Genomic DNA, 20,934 nt, shown 5'->3' with positions numbered 1-20,934 from the left:
TGTCTTACTTTGTTATGCTAATTATTGGTTCAAATGGCTCTGAGCACTATGGGACTTAACATCTATGGTCATCAGTCCCCTAGAACTTAGAACTACTTAAACCTAACTAACCTAAGGACATCACACAACACCCAGTCATCACGAGGCAGAGAAAATCTCTGACCCCGCCGGGAATCGAACCCGGGAACCCGGGCGTGGGAAGCGAGAACGCTACCGCACGACCACGTGCTGTGGACTGCTAATTATTGCTATTCTGATCAGATGAAGAGCCATCTGTCGGACATTTTCTGAACTTTTGTATTTTTTTGGTTCTAATAAAACCCCCATGTCATTCCAAGTGTGTGTGTCAATTTGTACCTCTCTATCTACATTATTCCGCGATTTATTCAGTTTTCAAATTTATACTGACCTTTTGATCACCCGGAGCTTTGTACAGCATGCGTTCAGGTTCGCCCGACTGAGTTTTGGCTAACGATACGTTTCCTCCAAACAGAGCAACTGGCGGAGCTGCGTAAGACGAGCCTGGCGGCTATCCTGTGCGACAACTCGGACAACCTGACGCTTTCGCAGCCGTGGGTGATGCGCGCCGCAGCCGGCGACAACGTGCGCCGCAACTGCAGCGAGCTGGCGCGCCCCGACTGGTCGCTGTGGAAGGCGGGGCCGAGCGGCGCCTTCGCGCGGCCCGGCATCGCGCGCGTCTCGCTGTTCGAGGGCGCCAGCGCCGTGCGCGTCGCCGCGCCCGCGACCAAGACGAAGATCCCGCACGTCGCCCTCGGCGGCACCGTCACCGGAGGCTCCATCACCGCCGCGGGCAGCACCGTCTGGAGCGGCGCGCTGCCGCTGCGGCTGCCCCTGCCGCTCTTCGACACCCTGGCCGCCACCGGCCCAGTCCCGGCCGGGGGGCCTTTCTTCGCCGGCCGCGGCATCTACTGGGACGGCCACTTCACGGCCGACGCGTCCTCAGCCACGGCTCGCCTCCAGGGCACCTACACCGCGCCCAAATACCACGACGGCCCGCCGCTGAACTTCTCCGTAGAGTGGTCCAGCGGCACTTTCTCTTTCGACGTCATGCTCGCGTGGAATTCGACCAAGAATGGAACCATCGACATGTCCGGCTCTTACTGGTCGCCGCTGAGGCTGGAGACGACTAAGCCCAAGTTCGTGCTGACTACGGCGAAACCGGAGGAGGTGCAGAAGTACGCCGAGCAGCTGCTGGTGGCCGGCGGTCTGGGACCCGGAGTACCCAGAGCCCCCTTGCTGATTCACGGTATACTCTCGCCGGACAAGACGTTTTTCACTTGGGACGGCAATGCGACGCTCATCCTGCCTCTGCCGCCCCCGCCACCACTTCCGGCTCTGAACGTCTTGGCGGCCGTGGCCAAGCCGAAGGAGAAGCGCGTCATGGTACCGGTCTCGGTTCTCTCTGGTAGCGTGACCACGAGCAGGGGCGTGACGTGGTGGAGTGGAGAACTGCCCGCCGCCCTTCCCGCCCATCCCTTCGACACGGTAGCGTTGGCTGCGGGTGCGAGCTTGACCCCCGGAGTTCCCATCTTCAGCAGTGGCATCCAGTGGAGTGGCTCCCTGGTCAGCGACGGTGCGGGTGGCGCGTCGCTTAAGGGCAGCTTCTCCTTCCCGACCTTCACTCACGGTGCTCCCGCCAACTTCTCCATCAGCTGGTGGAGCGGCAAATTCGCGCTGCAGATGCGTTACTTGGGGAACACAACGTTAGACACCTATCTACACGATGGACAGCAGTGTTCTTCACCGCTCTTCTTCGTCGCCAGCCCACAACCCGTTCTCGGCTCCTCAGCTGACCTCGACGACACGGAGTCCCTTGCCAGCGTGCACGAGATGTCTTCTCTCCTGATCGCCGCCGAGGAGTCTCTCGCACCTGCGCTTCGAGTGCCGATCATCCTCATGGGCACCTACTCGCCCGACCGCACCACCTTCTGGTGGTCTGGCGCAGCCACCTTCAGTGTGCATGTGCCACCCGCGCCGCCCATGCCACCCATGCCACCACTTGCCGCTTCCCAACTGACCATGCAACTGATGAAGAAAACATCACCCACTTCCAACTCCAACAAAGCACCTGTGGCTCAACAAAATATGGTAAGGCAATTTCTCATTTCGTTGCTATACGTTTTGTTTGGCTGCAGAACAACGGAACTCGGAAGGGAAAATCATGCTAGCAGGTCTGAAAATAAGGGCATCCATTAGCTCTGCAAACTTGTTTCTGCCATTTTTAAATAGACGGCAACAGTGTCATATGACGATGCACGTGGTAGGTATTAAGTCTCATACAGTAAGCTTAGACATTTGTAAACTTAACGCCATCAAAATATTAGTCGATTTGTGATTGCATCTTAAAATTATTCCCGATTGAGTAGGCCTATGTCAATTTAAGAACACAATTCTTGTCATTTGCTGGAAGTTTTACTTTTCCGCTTTAACGTGTAGAAATCTCCAGCTGAGGCTCTTAAAATGCTGGCTAAGACCTATAGTACGGCACCTATTAATGAACGATCGTTCAGAGAATGGTTTCAGCGCTTCGAGAATGGGTATTCTGATGTGGTAGTCCGGCATGGTGGTGGTCAAAAAAGGTTTTTAAACCTACCGAAGCCAACAGGATCAATCACAGGAGCTGTCATCGAAAGCAACTGATGCGTTTGAGACTTACACTGAAAGACAAACGCCCACGATACAGCAATAGAATGAAAAGGTGATTTTTCAGCATGACACTGCTAGACCTCATGTCACAAAACCCGTCAAAACATTTTTGGAAACGTTGAAATGGGAGGTTCTACCCCATCCGCCGTATTCGCCAGACATTGCTCCCTCTGATTACCACCTTTCTCGATCAATGGGCTGACCAGCACTTCCGGTCACACGAACACGTGCAAAATTGGATCAGTTCGTGGATCTCCTCAAAAGACGTCCAGTTATTTCGTTGCGGGATTCGTATGTTTTCCGAGAGATGGGAGAAAGTAGAGGCCAGCGATGGTCAATACTTTGAATAGTATTTTTTTTTTGTAAGTTCTTCACAATAATGCTTCGAACTTCGAGAAAAAAGGCCGGAAGCAAAATTCTAGATATAATATGAAGTATTCGCCTCGAAAAAAGGTTCCGTCATTGAAACGCGCTGATTTTGTCTCCGTATTCAACTTTCGATGCGACACATTTTTTCCGAACTATGGATGACTGAGTGAAGAGCTTGATTGTAGAATTCTATGTTGTGACTTTTCAGTAAATGTTTCACCTCGAAAAACATCTCACAGCCAATATGGAAATGACTACCACGCAATGGCTTCCTGATACGAGTTAACAGGTAAAAGTCACTCAGGGAATATGGTTCTGGAGTAGGGGGAGGGGAGGGGAGATGGAGGAGGAGGACGAGTGAGTCAAAATTTCTTAGTACAAATAAGCAGTATGTATGAGTATTTGGCCTGTGTCATGTTCAAGACGTGGTGCAAAATGTCAAAAACTGGCCCGTGACTGATTTTTGCACTGATGCCTGACTCCGGTCTTCGAGCATGAGGGTCGCAAACATTTGCCTGACTACAGAGGTTGCGCATCCGTCATCATCACACAGTTGCCAAACTCTTCGACAAGCTCAGCGTGGATTGGTGCACCCTTGTTCCCCTCCGAATGCAGAAAACGAATTACCTCACGATATTACACATTATCAACGGGCTGTGTTATTTTGTTTCGGGCCCTCTATAGGCGATCTGCATTATAGTGGCCCTCGGATTTCAATGTCGCCGGCCGGAGTGGCCGAGCGGTTCTAGGCGCTACAGTCTGGAACCGAGCGACCGCTACGGTCGCAGGTTCGAATCCTGCCTCGGGCATGGATGTGTGTGATGTCCTTAGGTTAGTTAGGTTTAAGTAGTTCTAAGTTCTAGGGGACTGATGACCTCAGAAGTTAAGTCCCATAGTGGTCAGAGCCATTTGAACCATTTCAATGTCTACTAATACTGAAGACATGTACCTCATAAAGTAAAAAAGTTAATTACGCAAATTTATTTTTCGAGGTTATAATTAAACCTTACGACTACCCCTCACACTGTAAGAGTAATTTGTATCGAGCGTAAACGGTGATGACTACTTTCTTGTAGTCACAACTTTTTATTTATGTATATGTGACGTCTGTTCTTTCGGGCAGGAGGTGATAAGGCGAGAACTTCGTGTTCAGAATCATTTATCCCTTCCACTTGCACGTTTTTATTATTCGGGGGTCAACTATGGTTCAACCATTACTCTCCACAATTTCCGTTTTTTGCCGTAGTGTTAATACTCCATGTTTGACAACCAAACACGCTCTGTAAACAGTAATTAACTCCATTGTGGACATATCATGGATGACTGGGTACGGTTTATGAAAGTGGCGCTACTATAGTCGATATGGAAGGTAGCTGTTCGTCATATAACATACACCGTTTAAAAACACGTCCCCCACTTACACAGCTCATTGAGTATCTTGCACTTCTTGAAATACTAATTTACAACCATCGGTTCTTTATCTCAAAATACTCAATTTACGATAATATACTTTGTGCAACACTTACGATCTAACTGTTTGAGATACCCTTTCTTTGTTATCTCCGACTCCATAATAGATGCAAGCAAGATTGCGGAACTGCAAATTAAGACTCGCAAGACTAATTTGCATGCCGGCCGTGGTGGTCTCGCGGTTCTAGGCGCGCAGTCCGGAACCGTGCGACTGCTACGGTCGCAGGTTCGAATCCTGCCTCGGGCATGGATGTGTGTGATGTCCTTAGGTTAGTTAGGTTTAAGTAGTTCTAAGTTCTAGGGGACTCATGACCACAGCAGTTGAGTCCCATAGTGCTCAGAGCCAGTTTCGTACTTGGGTACCTTAGATGGTAGAGCACTTGCCCTCGGAAGGCAAAGGTCCAGAGTTCGAGTCTCGGTCCACCACACAGTTTTAATCTGCCAGGAAGTTTCATATCAGGGCACACTCCGCTGCAGAGTGAAAATCTCATTATGCTCAATAATGTTCATGTCTGGGGAGTTTGGTAGTCAGCAGAATGTTCCTGGAGCCACTCTGTAGCAATTCTGAAAGTGTGGGGTGTCGAATTGTCCTGCTGGAATTGCCCAAGGCCGTCGTAGTACACAATGGACATGAATGGATGTAGGTGATCAGACAGGATACTTACGTACGTGTCACCTTTCAGACTCGTATCTAGATGTATCAGGGGTCCCATATCACTCCAACTGCACACGCTCAACACTATTAGAGAGCCTTCGCCAGCTTGAACAGTCCCCAGCTGACATGCATGGTCCATGGATTCATGATGTTGCCCCCACACCCGTACACGTCCATCCGGGTGATGCAATCTGAAACGAGGCTCTTCCGAACATGCAACATGTTTCTAGTTATCAACAGTTCAATGTCGGTGTTGATGGGCTCAGGCGAGGCGTAAATCTTTGTGTCGTGCAGTTATCAAGGGTACACAAGTGGGCCTTCGGCTCCGAAAGCCCATATCGATGATGTTTCGTTGAATCGTTCGCACGCTGTGCACTTCTTGATGGCCCAACATTGAAATCTGTAGCAATTTGCGGAAGGGTTGCACTTCTGTCACACTGAACGATTCTCTTCAGTCGTCGTTGGTCCCGTTCTTGCAGCATCTTTTTCCGGCCGCAGCAATGTCGGAGATTTGATGTTTTACCAGATTCCTGATTTTCACGGTACGTTCGTGAAATGGTTCAAATGGTTCAAATGGCTCTGAGCACTATGGGACTCAACATCTTAGGTCATAAGTCCCCTAGAACTTAGAACTATTTAAACCTAACTAACCTAAGGACATCACACACACCCATGCCCGTGGCAGGATTCGAACCTGCGACCGTAGCAGTCCCCCGGTTCCGGACTGTAGCGCCTAGAACCTCATGGCCGCTACGGCCGGCCCCTGAAGTTCATGACGTGCATTCGACTCATAACTGACCCGATCGACAGATAATTGAAAACTGAGCATTTTTCATAAACAGGTATCAAAGCTGATAGGAATAGGAAGCTTAACAAGGTAAGCATATCAGTAAGGAATAGTAGCAAAATAGGCAAATAAATTTCTCAAATGACTTAGATTAGTAAAAAATTAAAATTTAAGCCCCGCTGTATCAATACAGTACCTAGTAAGCTTAATCGAGTATTAGATGGACTAACCCTTCCCGCAGTTGGCATACAATAACTAATTTGCATCTAATTTTGTGATCTAGACCACTTTCATATTCCAGAGGCGCTCGACTAGCAGTAACCAATTCGAAATTTCGTGGCACGACAAAATTTAGTCACAAGTATTTGGCAAGAAACGGTTGGAGAGTTGATAGCAGAAAGTATCTTATTACCAGTCTGTGCACCATCACCAGATGTAATTCCAAGACCTTTTGAAGGGTTCGCTGGAACTGACAACAAGTGACGCTGTTGACGGTGCTACGTCAGTCAGCTGTAGATGTTGATCTCAACTGCACAAGCAATCCTCACGGTCATCGACGCTACACACCCCACCATCTGACTGTTGATAAATGGAAAGTCAACGGCAGAAACTCTCCGCTACGAACTACGCTATGTGATCAAATGTATCCGGACACCCACAAAAACATACGTTTTTCATATTAGGTGCACTGTGCTGCTAGGTATCCATATTAGCGATTTCAGTAGTCATTAGACATTTTGAGAGAACAGAATGGGACGCTCCGCGGAACTCACGGACTTCGAACGCGGTCAGGTGACTGGGTGTCACTTGTGTGATACGTCTGTACGCGAGATTACCACACACCAATGTTTCCGATGTGATAGTGAAGTGGAAACGTGAAAGGACACGTGTAGCACAAAAGAGTACATGCCGAGATCGTCTGTTGACTGACAGTGACCGCCGACAATTGAAGAAGGTCGTAATGTGTAATAGGCAGACATCTATCCAGACCATCAACAATAATTCCAAACTGCATCAGGATCCAGTGCAAGTACTATGACAGTTAGGCGGGAGGTGAGAAAACTTGGATTTCATGCTCGAGCGGCTACTCATAAGCCACGGGAAGGCCTCATACACGTTTTTGAGAAAACTGCCCTGAAGTTCAAATGGTTCAAATGGCTCTGAGCACTATGCGACTTAACTTCTGAGGTCATCAGTCACCTAGAACTGAGAACTAATTAAACCTAACTAACCTAAGGACATCACACACATCCATGCCCGAGGCAGGATTCGAACCTGCGACCGTAGCGGTCGCTCGGTTCCAGACTGTAGCGCCTAGAACCTCATGGCCACTACGGCCGGCCCCTGAAGTTCATGACGTGCATTCGACTCATAACTGACCCGATCGACAGATAATTGAAAACTGAGCATTTTTCATAAACAGGTATCAAAGCTGATAGGAATAGGAAGCTTAACAAGGTAAGCATATCAGTAAGGAATAGTAGCAAAATAGGCAAATAAATTTCTCAAATGACTTAGATTAGTAAAAAATTAAAATTTAAGCCCCGCTGTATCAATACAGTACCTAGTAAGCTTAATCGAGTATTAGATGGACTAACCCTCCCCGCAGTTGGCATACAATAACGCATTCGTACACGGCACAATATTCCATCACAGCGTCTGGCCAGTTGTTGCCTACATTTTTCCCGCGTTCATAAGAAACTAATGATTAACTTAGTCCGCTTTGTGTAGAAGAGTCCAATCGTTTAAGCGACTAGTTAAAAAATGTTTACTCATTTGTTCCATATCCGGGAAATAGAAGATTTCAATTTATAAAATATATCATGAGTGAATTTTAAAAACTTTGGTCTCCGATAGCAAGTTTTGTCTGATACTACACTCCTGGAAATTGAAATAAGAACACCGTGAATTCATTGTCCCAGGAAGGGGAAACTTTATTGACACATTCCTGGGGTCAGATACATCACATGATCACACTGACAGAACCACAGGCACATAGGCACAGGCAACGATCGTAGAGATGCTGGATGTAGTCCTGTGGAACGGCTTGCCATGCCATTTCCACCTGGCGCCTCAGTTGGACCAGCGTTCGTGCTGGACGTGCAGACCGCGTGAGACGACGCTTCATCCAGTCCCAAACATGCTCAATGGGGGACAGATCCGGAGATCTTGCTGGCCAGGGTAGTTGACTTACACCTTCTAGAGCACGTAGGGTGGCACGGGATACATGCGGACGTGCATTGTCCTGTTGGAACAGCAAGTTCCCTTGCCGGTCTAGGAATGGTAGAACGATGGGTTCGATGACGGTTTGGATGTACCGCGCACTATTCAGTGTCCCCTCGACGATCACCAGTGGTGTACGGCCAGTGTAGGAGATCGCTCCCCACACCATGATGCCGGGTGTTGGCCCTGTGTGCCTCGGTCGTATGCAGTCCTGATTGTGGCGCTCACCTGCACGGCGCCAAACACGCATACGACCATCATTGGCACCAAGGCAGAAGCGACTCTCATCGCTGAAGACGACACGTCTCCATTCGTCCCTCCATTCACGCCTGTCGCGACACCACTGGAGGCGGGCTGCACGATGTTGGGGCGTGAGCGGAAGACGGCCTAACGGTGTGCGGGACCGTAGCCCAGCTTCATGGAGACGGTTGCGAATGGTCCTCGCCGATACCCCAGGAGCAACAGTGTCCCTAATTTGCTGGGAAGTGGCGGTGCGGTCCCCTACGGCACTGCGTAGGATCCTACGGTCTTGGCGTGCATCCGTGCGTCGCTGCGGTCCGGTCCCAGGTCGACCGGCACGTGCACCTTCCGCCGACCACTGGCGACAACATCGATGTACTGTGGAGACCTCACGCCCCACGTGTTGAGCAATTCGGCGGTACGTCCACCCGGCCTCCCGCATGCCCACTATACGCCCTCGCTCAAAGTCCGTCAACTGCACATACGGTTCACGTCCACGCTGTCGCGGCATGCTACCGGTGTTAAAGACTGCGATGGAGCTCCGTATGCCACGGCAAACTGGCTGACACTGACGGCGGCGGTGCACAAATGCTGCGCAGCTAGCGCCATTCGACGGCCAACACCGCGGTTCCTGGTGTGTCCGCTGTGCCGTGCGTGTGATCATTGCTTGTACAGCCCTCTCGCAGTGTCCGGAGCAAGTATGGTGGGTCTGACACACCGGTGTCAATGTGTTCTTTTTTCCATTTCCAGGAGTGTATATTCCTGAGGTAGAAAAAGTAACACCGTCATGTATGATAGCTTGTTTATAGATAACGAACGTCAACGGAATTGCACGGTAGAAGTAATAGCACCAAACTGCACACCTGTGTGGCAGCCATGTGATGTTTATTTTTATCGCTAAGTCAAAAACTTTATTTCGAGGCTAAAAAATTACAGTCTATTTCTGGAACACCAGCTGGAAATAGACAACCGAGAGGTCGCAGTAACAATTAACATTCATGTCAACTTTCAGCACTGATTTTTCTGACAATGTCATCGTATGCGTGAGATGCATCAAAATTAGTTCCCGAAAAAGAAATTTTTGAAAATATAAGTAAAGTTTGTTTTCCCCCGAATCTTGAGAAGGAACGACGTAGCTGTGTGACTATCGTATTCGCTAAATGTTTTTTGTGCCGAGATTATTTTTGCTTCGAATGTTTGTACGACAAACACCATCCATCTAGTTATTGAAAGGAAATTGAGAACATGTAACAGAGTGAGTAAAAGTGGCAGTAAATCGACCAGGATTAAATTTGTAATTCCTTATAAATCTAAGTCGTTTGAGAAATTTATTTGCTTGCATTGCTATAATTTCATATTGATTTACTTACCTTATTAATTCTCCTACACCTACTTATGTAGAAAGGGAAAAAAATACTAATTAAAGAAAACTGCAGAATGCAATTGCGAATCGAGCACAGGTTCTCTGATTTGCAGCCAGATGCCCTGGTCGCTACGCCAGCGGGGCTTCCGTTTAAACACCACATACGTTGTCGGTACAAAACCGGCAATCATAAAGTTTCTTTCCTCGAATTCTAGGAAAATATCCATTTGTGGATGTTGGTGAATAATGCTCAGTTTTCCGAATCGTTAGTGAGTCATAAACTTTACGAGTAGTTTTCGTAAAAACTTGGAGTTACTGAGACAAAATATCTTAGGGACCCTCAATTAAGGTTGTATACAGGCGACCTGCCAAATATGAGCCGAGTCGGTTGGTCGTGTCTGAGGCCTTCAACTTTTTAGATGTGTTGGAAGGGCTTAGGGAAAGTGCAATGCGTCTGTGAAGGAAATCGCGTACACGAAGCCAGCTCCAGAAATCCTAGACTATTGTTTCAATATTTGGAATTCTTATAAAGTAAGCATGACAAAAGAGAACGAACCAATTCAGAAACCCGCAGCTTGCATCGCAATAGGTCGATGTAGTCCATGCGAAAATCTGTGACAAATGCTTGGGGAACTTGATCTGTAATCTTTGGAAGAGCGACCATGTTGCTCTGGATTTCATGCTGGGTAAATTCAGAGTATCTCAGGAGAAATGGAAAATATTTTATGTGTTCGTAGTGTAGATTAATTCGAATAAAATCTTTCATACAACATTAGTTCAACTTTTTTTGTTGCAGAGATACAACTGTAACAATATAACTCAAAGAAATACCTACATAAGGTCTTAAACAGAGTTACATGATTAAGTTCAAAGTTGATTTTCATAAATTCCACCTCCGACTGCAAAGCACTTTCGAATTCTCTGCAGGACACCACGTTAGCTCTTCTGAGCTTATCCGGCATTCTTTTATGATGGCAGCACTATTTATTACCCAGACGATCAAGTGGTTTCTTCTGTTCATTTTTTCTTTGTAGACTTCACCTTTCAACTATTTCCCACAGGCAAAAATCTAAATTGGAAAGATACGTGGATCTTGGTGGCCAAGAAATGTGACGTAACCATTTCTGCAGATCCATCTTCCGGGGCATGTTATATTAAGATGGTAAGTCATGTGACGGCTAGAGCGTTTAGCAGTATCGTCAAGGTGGTAAAATATAGCAATCGTTGTAGCTCGAGGACTCCTTGAAATAAAGTTAGAGCCTGCTTTCAAGAAAGTGTAGATAGCGGGATCCTGGTGTCAGTGCACTAAAACCACAAGTACAGTGAAGTGATTTTTTGTCGTAGTTGAAGAATTCAGTTATGCAAAGTTAAGCACAATTTTACAACTTGAAATTCAAAACAAAAATGTCAGTCGATGAAGAAACCCAGATCAAGAGGGGTAACAACACGTGAAATAAAGACGTATCCCTGTAACCAGCTGTATGTCGTTAATAAAAATTGGACTTCGTTATTTGGAATGTTTTATTCGAATTAGTCTACAGCACTGTCTGATGAAATGCCCTGCATAGAGGCCCTGTATTCGAAGAAGACTGTGCCATCAACTTATATATCGAGTAGTAATGATAAGAAAAAGAGAAAATATGACTCGTAGATAATAATACACGAATGGGTTAGGAAAGAAAATTGATAGTATCGGTACTAATCAGAATCTATCTTGAATTTTATGAAAACATTACCTGCATTTTCTAAGCTACATTTTATCTCCGTGTCTGGTCTCCATCCTTCACAGAGCCACATTCCATGTTACTTAAATTGCTTACTCTTTGTATTAAGGAGCCAATGGTTCGTCTATTTGCATTTGTAAACGAGACCAGCTCTCGTGTGACAGTCATAAAATGCGTCCTTTTGGCATTGATATTCAGACCTTGACTGTGATGGCAAGTTCTTGATCATTTATCACCAATCGATACTGTATCGTCAGCATAGCGAACGACGCATTCTTGCCCGACTCTTCCACAGATATTAACCAAGTCTGTGTCGCCATTATGAAACGTGCTGTCTCTATATTCAGTTTTCAAATTTATACTGACTTTTTGATCACCCGGTTTCCATAGGTTTATGTTGTTGTAATCTATCAAAAGATTCCTCATAATAAAATCTAATCTAATAAAACCCCATGTCATTCCAAGCATGTGTGTCAATTTGTACCTCTCTATTTACATTATTCCGTGCTTTATTCAGTTTTCAAATTTATACTGACTTTTTGATCACCCGGTTTCCATAGGTTTATGTTGTTTTAATCTATCAAAAGATTGAAACTTCGTGGCAGATTGAAAATGTGTGCCGGACCCAGACTCGAACTCGGGACCTTTGCCTTTCGCGGGCAAGTGCTCTACCAACTGAGCTACCCAAGCACGACTCACGCCCCGTCCTCACAGCTTTACTTCCGCCAGTACCTCGTCTCCTACCTTCCAAACTTTACAGAAACTCTCCTGTGAACCTTGTAGAGCACTTGCCCGCGAAAGGCAAAGGTCCCGAGTTCGAGTCTCGGTCCGGCACACAGTTTTAATCTGCCAGGAAGTTTCATATCAGCGGACACTCCGCTGAAGAGTGAAAATCTCATTCTGGTATCAAAAGATTACTCATATCAACACGCAAATGGAGTGGCAAGCAAATCGGTAATATTGGTACGATGTACCCTCCCCCATACACTGTACAGTGGTTTGCGGAGTGTTTTGTACATGCTGTAGTTTTAGGGGATGAAAATACAAAGTTCCTCCAAAGACCAGCCACTTGGTTGTACAACTATGGTATATTTCACAGATACAAGCATCCTTCAAGCGGTAGTCTCCCTAAGCTTGGTGACCCAACTTATTGCGGGACTGTAGCCTTGTGTGCAGTACGGTAATTGCTTTCCTGTTTTCCGGCAGGTGACGGCCGCTACAGGAGGCCTGGCTCGCCCTGGCGCCCTAGGGCTGGCGGTGACGTCAGGCTGGGTGGCGACCTCCAAGGCGACGCTGTGGTCGGGCACCCTGCCAGCCGCCATCCCGCTGCCCGCGTTCGATGCGCGCCCGGTCGTCACCGCCCCGACAGACCCCTTGGGAACGCCGCCCGTTTACGGCAGTGGCGTCGTCTGGCACGGCAGCGCCACAGTCCTGTCGCCTCTGGAGGTCTCCTTCTTGGGCTCCTTTTCTGCACCGTCCTACACTCACGGACCTCCACTCAACTTCTCCATCAGCTGGACCCAAGGGCAGTTCTCCCTACGTTGTAAGCTCTTGTGGAACGCTACGGTAGATGGCCTGGTCGACCCCAACCTCGTCTACTCTTCCCCAATGTACTTCCAGCAGATCAAGGTTCCTCCAGTGAAAGAAAAGAAAGCGAAGGACAAAAAGGTCGACGGCGGTGACGACAAGCCAGCAATGACGGTCAGTGACGACGTGATGCTGCAGCTGGCCACCGCTGTCGATGCCGTAGGCGACTCTGGCTTGCGTGTACCGGTCATCTTGCAAGGCAACTTCTCTCCTGACAAGACGACCTTCTACTGGAATGGCAACGCTATCGTGATGTTCAAGAAGAAGGCCCCATTGGTGGGTGGAACCAGTAACGTGGCTCCTCGGTCGCCAGCTTCGCTCTTCCCAGTGAGTGGCTTCGGACCTTTCTCGTGGACGGCCCGACTCGGTGGCATGGTCACTTCTGGATACGTACGTGGAGCCAGCGACAGTGGCGGCGGGCGCGTCACGATGTGGGACGGTACCCTGCCGGCGGCCATTCCCAGCCATCCGTTCGATTCCTTCCAGTATCCGACGGCTGCACTTATGGAGACGGCTTTCACTCCGATGGTATTCGGCCACGGCGTGACTTGGCAAGGTTCCATGACGTCTGACCCAGTAGCGGGCACAGCAATGCTACAGGGCACCTTCTCAGTTCCCAAGTATGTCCACGGTGTCGGACCGTTCAACTTCTCCATCGATTGGTGGCGCGGCGACTTCCAGTTTAACGTACAGCTGCTCTGGAACGTGTCGATAGATGGTGTGGTGACTCCTGATCGTACTTTCACGTCGCCCATCTTCTTTAGCGGAGCTACCGTCCTCGACAATGGCAAATCGTTGCTGTCTGGAGTCCAGATGACAGCCAGGGATGCCGCCATCGAGCTGGCTGAGGAGTCCGCCATTGCAGCTGGAGCTGTTCGTGCACCAGTCATCCTTCAGGGAACTTATTCGCCGGACAAAACTATGTTCCTCTGGTCTGGCAAAGTAGTTGCCTCAATACCAAGGATACCGACCACTCCATCGATGCAATTCCTATTTGAAGGCGCTGCTGCGGAGGATGGAAAGGATGCTAAAGATGCTAAAGGAGGAAAAGGTGGTAAAGGAGGAAAAGCAGACAAAAAAGATGGTAAAGGAGGCAAGAAGGATGGCAAAGGCGGAAAGCCCGCCGGTGGCAAATTTGGTGGCGGTGGAGGTGGCGCCGTTGGCTTAACAGGTATCACAGGCTACATCAACGCCAACTTCACCCTAGACCCCGAAGATCTTTATTACAATGATACAGCAACAAACACGACGAAGATGCGCCCGACATACCTGAATGTGTGGTCTGGACAGGTGCCGGTAACACTGCCAGTGCCATTCTTCAACAGCAGTCTGGTCGATCCACAACCCACTGATCCCACAACAGCAGCTGCACTGTCCATCACGTGGTCAGCTTCAATGGCTCCTGGTGGTGCTGCAGGAGCTATCAAGTTGAAGGGCACGTATAAACTTCCAGTATCAGTGATGGCCACTGTGGACCCCGATATCGACGTGGAGTGGTCGAGCGGTGAGTTCTCGCTGTCTGGCACACCCCTGTGGAAGGCACCCCCGCCTACCATGGTGCAACCAGGCGTCAACTTCACATCACCAGTCTTCTACCGCAGCGTCGCGCCCACGAAGAGCACGATGAAGGGGCTGTTCGAAGGCGACCCTGCAGACCCCACAGCGGCTACTAAGGTGCCCATTATCCTGCAGGGCACGTTCACGCCAGATAACAGTGGCTTCGTCTGGTCCGGGAACGCGCTCGTCATTTTCCCAAAAGCTGCAGCTTGAGCGAGCCACTCTGGAAGGAACGTCAGTGTCACACTATCTGACAGTACTTTTCTTGTCTAACTATTACCAAAGCATTCTTCTACGCAGCTCTTCTGTCCAATGTCTTGGCCTTCCACACATTTATTCCCTTCCTTACTATCGTTCCTGTTTTTTTCCCCTTTGGAGCCGTCCATATACCCTTTTTCAGTATTACTATAACACAGCTTATTCTCCAATCAGTTCTACATCCCTCACACATTACAGTCCATAGTATTTAATTCTGAGAAGCAATTTTATTACACGCGACGTTATACTTTTCAGTCAAGATTGAAACATTTACTTTTATATTTTTAAGCACTTATGTGGAAATGAAACAGCATTTCGTGGCTTTGAGCTAATGGTAACACGATTTCAGCAGATGATATGTTGTTATTTGGCTGCGGTTCCTTTCCCTGTACACTTTAATAGTCATATTAAAACAGATTCAGTGAAGGTGGAAGCACAAGTGTTCAACGAAATGTGTACTTAAGTAGGTAGCCCCACTAAAAGAGAAGTATCAGTATATTTCTGTGTGAGCATCTACACACCGAAGGTGACGAAGTTTACGTCAAAGGGTTGTGTCAAAGGTTGTATAACAAAGCTATTTCATATAGTTATCCGTGGCTCCAAACAATACTGTAAGTCAAAGAAGTCTGATTTCGTATTGAATAGCTTTCTGAACTGGTATATGATACCGCTATCGATTATTATCTTCACGTGGCACCCAAGTTTAAGTGTGAGTCAAACATATGTGAGGTTTGTAGAACACATGTTCTCTAAGGGAAACAAAATAATAATGTTCATACTGACGTTCTTACCGCTCTTATTCAAGACTTTCCAAACTTTTTTCAGAATGGCACGTACATTTTACGTCGACTGTTACAGATCAATTGTGCCATTGTTAAAGGAATCTCAGTGATTAGCTGTAGAAAACAATATTTGCTTAGTCAGTCTATCACAAGGTAAATCGTTCTTAGGGACAAGGTAACAGTCAATTCTTCAGCTGAGAGTTCAGCGCCATCTTTTCTTTCGCTGCGTTCTCTTTGACGATGGGTAATTTTAGTTTTAGTCTGTTAAAAAAACGCTATAGTTTAGCGAAAACAAGAATAGATAGTTGTACGTAAGTGACGAAATGACTGAAAACAATGTAATTTAATTACATATCTTACTTCATAAGTGATTACTTGAAACAGTTCACAAATTCGGTTATTGTAAACAAAATATAATGCAATACACAAGCGTTACTTCTGCTTCCTCCATCACTTTCACGTGAAACATCGAAACATTTCAAATTGCTGAGAGAGACAATCCAATGACATATCCGTTTATTAGTCAGAGTTTTCTAGAGATTGCTCAGTATTGCAGGCATTTCGTCTTTGATATTACAAAGTGTAAACTGTGATGCAATTTATCGATAGTTTTTTTTTTAACTCGTGTAAAAAAATTTTATACGTAGTACCTTCCTGCGAATTTCAGATTAATACCTGGCACGAGACATTTTCCTTTCGGTTTCCACTGACGTTTTTTGTTATTACTAGCTTTATTTTCGTTATGAATTTGTTATTAATTATTTGTATATCTTGTGATCCTTAGAATCATAATTACTTATTAGTGTAATCATATGGATATTTAAGTTTTCTATGTAAATTATACTCAACTAAGGGTATTAACACTAACAGACAATGGAAGAAAATATTTGTGGTGTTCATTTTGTATTTTATGTTGTGTTGTTGTATTTGACTCTATAATTTTGTGCTTCAACCATTAGTTAGTTTCGTACTTTTTTAAAAGACATTTTTTCTTGAATAATAATCTAATTTGATTTCAAAATTATTTAGTTTTTTAAAGTAAGCTATCCTGATTTTGTCAGTTGCGTTGCTGTTTTTAGAATACTATGTGCTGATGTATCTGAACTCCGTCAAGAAGACACATTTTTTCAATAAAAATATGGAATATGTGTTCATTCTTTTCTTGTGATCTAACCAACTTATGAAGCTGGAGCCCGCTCATCCTTCACATCGCTAGTTTTCCCAAACTCGTCACGCTATACAATATTGCAAGGATACTCCATCAAGTCGTCGCCAACGTATTTGTGTAGTTATCGACATCTGAAGAGAATGAACTGGTCAAGGTATTGGTTGTGTGAACAATTCAGGGCTATACTAACCTGATCTGGCAAAACCTTTTTTTTACTAACTCTTTTCTTCAACTGAAATGCAAGAATTAAAATATTTAAAAAATGTGAATTCATGGCTGAATCATCAGTATATCTTTCAAGTTAACATTAGACAACGAATTAATAATAATCTAATATATGATAAAAATACTGATTATATCAGTGAGAATTTTGTATCCGCTGGAAGATATATTTTTAACGACCTACATTATTTTTAGGTCTTCTTTCAGCAAATTTTCTATATTCTCTGCTACATATTGTTTGAAATACTTTCAGATGTAGACCAGAGAAACAAAACAACAGAAATGCAACAATTGCTATAAGATATTTTTTCCTTAAACAAAAATTTCAAGTGGACTACGAGAAAATAAAGAAGCGATATTAACGTTAACGATTTATTCAAATATTCTGAAGGTAATAGTGAATTGTCAAGTTGTTAATTAAAACGTATACACAAGAGGTTACATTTAAAATACTAGTAATAAAAAATAAAACATAATAAAAAGCACTGTCTCTGACGCACCCTGCTATGTGGTCTCAAAACCGTCTGCATTTTAAGTCTTTTGCTTTGTAACTGAAAACGATTTCCTACCATCTTGTTCTATAAGGTGATTGTGTTACTAACTAATCCGTATTCTTCGTCTTCATTTTCCTTTCTTAGCCAGTCTCGAAAATAACACGCAAATAAATATCCCCTGACGTTCCATAACATTTAAATCAGCTGTGGAACTCTGTATTTGAACTCTGGTTCTCCTGGAAATGAATCTAGCGTTTTATCACTGTGCTTGCCTGATTGATGGTCCTTTCCATGCCAAACTCTTTCCATTTTTTGTTCTCTTCGTCCTCTGAAAATTTTTCTACTCAGCTGATCCTTTTTATGAAAACTCACCCTCCAATAGTAACTACACATATGGTATCGGAACTAAAAATCCACCAAGCAACGCCATTTTTTCCGAAAGGCTTTCAGAATTTAAGGTTTGTTGTTATAAATTTGGTCTGAAAGCCTAGACTGTATAATAATGGTTATTTACTAATTCTAAAAATATTTACTGCTGCCAGTCACGATTATAATTTAATTAATTTATCTTATGAAGGACGCATTTCAGGAAACTATTTTCATTGTGTAACGCATTTATGGACAAAATCTGTTTGCTCACAAGGCTGCGTCAATCTGTAAAAACAGATAAGATACATAAAACAAAAACTAAAGTTTCGACAGAATTGCAGTGGTCCTCTTCAGGGTGACGAAGCTGCTTAGAGCAGTTTCTTGCTACGAGTAACGCCTACAAAAGCGACGCTTGCTGTGTGCAACTTACTGCAACGTTCCATAAACTTCAAGTTAACATATACACACAAAACTATGATTTTTAGTTTCATTTCGTGTTCTACAGATACTGGGATACATGAAAGCAATTTTTCTTTTTTCTTTTGTGAGTTGCGGAAAGTGACAATAGTGTACCTGGAGATACAAGATGTTCTTAATATCTTAACAATTTGTGACAGCTTTCAATAACTTCAATTTCAAAATGTTTTTAACTTATAACTTATCTTCCATAACACTTCTTGGTATGTTGAATTCTCTAACCGATTATTGATATGTCGTAGAGTAATAACGTAACAGATTTACTATGAAACACAGTACTGACAAGATCTTCTCGATTGCAACACTTTAAAAATTCCAACGAATTTTTTTTTCCTAGATACATGACCATTTTTTCACATTTAGAAAACCTTTTCTGGAGAAATTTTTTTAATTTCAGAACAGAGATCTGTTACTTAGCTGGCTATAGGTGGAAGAGTGGTCCGAGATACAACCCTCTTCCCAGATGTTCACGTAAACAGTCACAAGTTAATACACACTGGTGTTACGCAAACGGAATGGAATAAACGAGAAATTTGTGACTCGGTGAATTTGTGTCGATGTTGTTAAGTAAAACGAAGACTTTTACAATAGTACGTACAAAAAGTAACCATCTCATTATTATATAATCAAGTGATATTCTTTGTTTTGTTTGTGGTTTTCAGTTAGAAAACTGATTTGATGAGACTGTCCATGCTAGCCTACCCTTGTAAATGTCTTCTACATTACAGAGCTAGGGCACACTATATCCGTTAGAACCTGCTTACGATAGCCACGCCTATCCTTCTGAAATTTTTATTCCTTACTCTTCCCTTTCTTACCAAACTGACTATTCCTTGACGTCTCAGGACGTGTTCCAACAACGTATCTCTTCTGTTAGTCAACTTGCTTCCTAATGCTCTTCACTCTCTAATTCGAGTCAATTTATCCACCTAATCTTGAGCACTCTTCTTCGCAGCTTATGGTACACGTTTCACTTCCATAAACGGCTACACTTCAGACAAATACTTTCAGAAAATACTTCCGAATATTTAGATTTATATCTTGTAATTCCCAATCAGTATTTTACATCCCTTTTTTTTTCTGCCGTCGTCAGGTATTTTGCTGGGAAAATAGAAAAGACATATACTGCTTTTAGTATCTTCTTTCCTAATATAACTAGCTCTGCATCGCCTGATTCAACGCGACTATACGCACGATTATCATTGTTTTAATTTTATTTGCGTTCTTCGTGTATCATCTTTTCCATCCATTCCGTTCAAGCGATCATCCAATTGCTTTATTGTCTCTGGCAGAATTAATCTTATTTGTAAACCACAAACTTTTATTTCTGCTCTTTGAAGTTCAGTTCCTGTTACAATTTCTTCCTCGTTTTCCTTTATTGCTTGCTCTACATCACAGGGTGTTAAAAAAAGGATTCCATGCTTTCAGAGTTGGTACTATGGCCCAAGACAAGAAAAATGTCCATTAAATTGGCTTCTAAAACTCAAAGCTGAAGAAAGAGAGAACTTGCTCATCTTCGCTAATGTGAAACAAATCGCTTCTACCACAAGCTCCCTGCTACTACGAACGACCTACAGAATGCAGTAAACAAATGAGGACACATTTGTCTGTTATTGTCCATGGATGCCCGCATCTCGTGGTCGTGCGGTAGCGTTCTCGCTTCCCACGCCCGGGTTCCCGGGTTCGATTCCCGACGGGGTCAGGGAGTTTCTCTGCCTCGTGATGGCTGGGTGTTGTGTGCTGTCCTTAGGTTAGTTAGGTTTAAGTAGTTCTAAGCTCTAGGGGACTTATGACCTCAGCAGTTGAGTCCCATAGTGCTCAGAGCCATTTGAACCATTTGTCCATGGATACAGAATGCAGTAAACATCTGCTAGTGTTGTTACTGCACACCCTATTCACAGATCTGGCTACGTGCAGCGCATACGTTAATTCTAACGGAACGTAAATCTGCTGTTCGCTGTAAGAGACGGCTGAATAATGTGCAGATGGTACCCTGCGTTCTAGACATGTTTCGGCATACAGGGAATGCGCTCGACGGTTGCTTCTATTTTGTTATACCATAACAGAAGATCATGTCCATCATTTCGAATAGGCTTCCATTACGATGGTAAGTGCAAAGACAAAACTACAATGTAAAAACATTTAACAAATTTATCAAAAGACAAACTGGTTCCATTAGAATTAACGTATGCGCTGCACTTTGTCAGAACTGTAAGTACGATGTACACTAACAACACAACTGCATGCTACATCCATGTACAATAACGGAGGAATGTGCCCTCATTTGTTTACTGTGTTATATAGGTCTTTCTTAATAGCAAAGAGCTTGCAGTAGAAGAAATGTGTTTCAGAGAAGGGAAGATAAACAAGTGCTCACAGCTCTTCGGTTATGCATGTTGCATCCTGTCTACTCGTCAAATATGGGGTACCTAGGAAACCTGCTTTCTCGGATCGCTAGACAACAATTCAAATAAATAGTATTAATGAATTTTATTACAAAAGGAAACGATTACAATACTAAT

General features: G+C 44.8%; 1 protein-coding gene across 2 annotated transcripts in view; it reads left to right on the top strand.

Moving 5' to 3' along the window:
• LOC126260862 (uncharacterized) overlaps positions 1 to 16,836 on the top strand; it is a 224,370-nt gene extending 207,534 nt beyond the window's left edge. For both annotated transcript variants that reach the window (XM_049958277.1, XM_049958275.1), the window contains 2 exons: positions 494 to 2,109; positions 12,705 to 16,836. In XM_049958277.1, coding sequence (XP_049814234.1) covers positions 494 to 2,109; positions 12,705 to 14,855 — 3,767 coding nt within the window. In that variant the 3' untranslated portion in view covers positions 14,856 to 16,836. The remainder of the gene's footprint in view (positions 1 to 493; positions 2,110 to 12,704) is intronic.
• Positions 16,837 to 20,934: the final 4,098 nt, after the last annotated feature.

The sequence above is a fragment of the Schistocerca nitens genome, chromosome 5 (genome assembly GCF_023898315.1).
Source record: "Schistocerca nitens isolate TAMUIC-IGC-003100 chromosome 5, iqSchNite1.1, whole genome shotgun sequence".
NCBI lineage: Eukaryota > Metazoa > Arthropoda > Insecta > Orthoptera > Acrididae > Schistocerca > Schistocerca nitens.
The sequence above is the reverse complement of the archived record's forward strand: the minus strand, read 5'-3'. Positions and strand labels throughout refer to the sequence as shown.